At 37.9% G+C, this 2,083-nt stretch overlaps 1 protein-coding gene across 1 annotated transcript; it reads left to right on the top strand.

Annotated features, from left to right (window-relative positions):
• The first annotated feature begins 650 nt into the window (after positions 1–650).
• Positions 651–999, top strand: LOC143573705 (histone H4). Its single transcript, XM_077058511.1, has one exon. It carries the CDS (start codon positions 688–690, stop codon positions 997–999), a length of 312 nt encoding a protein of 103 aa, XP_076914626.1. The 5' UTR covers positions 651–687.
• Positions 1,000–2,083: the final 1,084 nt, after the last annotated feature.

Raw genomic sequence — 2,083 nt, 5'->3', positions numbered from 1 at the left:
TCAACATATAAAAACAATAAAAGAAAAATATAAAATAACTAATAAACATAAACAAGTTGAACTCGAGCTTTAAATAAAAGGTGAGCCGAGCTCGAGACTAGAGGTTCACAAACTGGTTTGGGTTGAAACCAGTTCGGTTTGGTCAACAAAAGTCAAAATCGGTTTAAAATCAGTTTCAGTTCGGGTTGAAACCGGTTTCTCAACCATATGATTGGTTTCGGTTCGTGTTTTAACCAATTTTTGCCCGATTTATTTTTGGTTAACCGGTTTGGAACTAGTTTTAGTGGATAAAATTACAAAGTGGTTCTGAACCTACGGTTTCAATCATTTCCAAACCAGTTTTTACATAGTCTGTTTCAAACCAGTTTAGTTCCAGTTCAATTTTTGAATAAGTTCGATTAACAGATTGATAGGCCCACCTCATTACACCTAAACTAAAAAAAAGAAAAAGAAAATATTACTACACGATTCATAACAAATAACAATCCGTTCCACAATACATAATATCTAGATTAGCCAATCACAACATTTGACACGGATCACACTCCCATCAAAACCAATCCACCAATCCAACGGTTGACATCCCATCCGAAAACCAATGACCACTATATAAACAACAAAACCCCTTGTAACATCTCACAAATCAAATCAAATCAAATTATAATAATATCCAAAAAGAAAATAAAAATGTCCGGAAGAGGTAAAGGCGGCAAGGGTTTGGGTAAGGGCGGAGCCAAGCGTCACCGGAAAGTTCTCCGGGACAACATCCAGGGAATCACGAAGCCGGCGATCCGGCGTCTGGCGAGACGTGGTGGCGTTAAGCGAATCAGTGGCTTGATCTACGAGGAGACTCGTGGGGTTCTCAAGATCTTTTTGGAGAATGTGATTCGTGATGCTGTCACATACACGGAGCATGCTCGCCGGAAGACTGTTACGGCTATGGATGTGGTCTACGCCTTGAAGAGGCAGGGACGGACTCTTTATGGCTTTGGTGGTTAGGTTAGATTGATTGGAAGCTAGGGTTGGGTTTAGTGGATCTGGTTTGTTGGTGTAATTGCAACTCTTTTATGACTGCAATATAAGTGCGTGTCTTGTTTTCAATCTCGTGGGTTGATTTTGCAATTTGTAGCTTGATAAGATGAAATTTGTGGTTTTGATTGTTGTTATGGTAGGTAGGTAATGACCAATTGTCTGTGGTATTGAATTGAAAATAACTTATGGTGCAGAATGATCAACTAACTATTCATTTTATGAATGAATGTTGACTGATTATGGTGAATTTGGTCGTTTAATCAATTGTAACCAATAAAGCTAGGAGCACTAATTTTAAGAGAACAAAATAATTATTGTGTTTTTCCGTTGATATTGAGCTCAAATGGAAAAAAAAATGTCACCAGTTTGATGTGAATATGAAGGCTTATTTGTGGGTTGAGCCAACCAGGAAATTAAAAACTGTGGCTATGTATAAGGTCCTAGACTCGAAAGAAAACTGAAAATAAGATTATGGAATCAACAAAGCGCAATCATTAAACTAACCTTTTGAGCTAAGTTTAGTCCATGAAGTTCAAACAACCACTCTTCTACAGTAACAAATAGCAAGCAATGAAGCTAGGGTGTTGATAAGGCTATGTGTAGTGGAGGGACTACAAAATGGGGTGTTTTGCGTCATGTGACGCCCAGTTAGTGTATGTTTTTGTTTGGGGTGTAATGGTGTAGGGACTACAAATAGTAATATAATAATATCTATATATGTATTGGGAGGGGTTATCCTAAAAAGATGAGAGTGTCTAAAAAGTGTAGGAAGAAATATGGATGGTTGGATCTTGTCAATCAATGGTTAAGATGGAAATATGAGATAATTGGAGGAGTGTTTTATTTGAAAGGCCTATAAGGCTATGTGTAGTGGAGGGGCTACAAATTGGGTGTTTTGCGCCGTGTGGCGCCCAGTCAGCAAGATGTGAGAATTTGTTTTTGGGGTGTAATGGTGTAGAGGCTACAAATAGTAATATAATATATATATATATATATATATGTGTGTGTGTGTGTGTGTGTATAACACACACATATGCATACATGCCGGCCC

This window comes from Bidens hawaiensis, unplaced genomic scaffold, assembly GCF_021521415.1.
Source record: "Bidens hawaiensis isolate Kalapana, Puna unplaced genomic scaffold, B.hawaiensis_p1.1 tig00026613_1, whole genome shotgun sequence".
NCBI classification, from domain to species: Eukaryota; Viridiplantae; Streptophyta; class Magnoliopsida; order Asterales; family Asteraceae; genus Bidens; species Bidens hawaiensis.
The sequence above is the reverse complement of the archived record's forward strand: the minus strand, read 5'-3'. Positions and strand labels throughout refer to the sequence as shown.

What these genes read in the sequence shown, in the direction of transcription:
- LOC143573705 (XM_077058511.1), top strand. Translation starts at nt 688, where the DNA reads ATGTCCGGAAGAGGTAAAGGCGGCAAGGGTTTGGGTAAGGGCGGAGCC.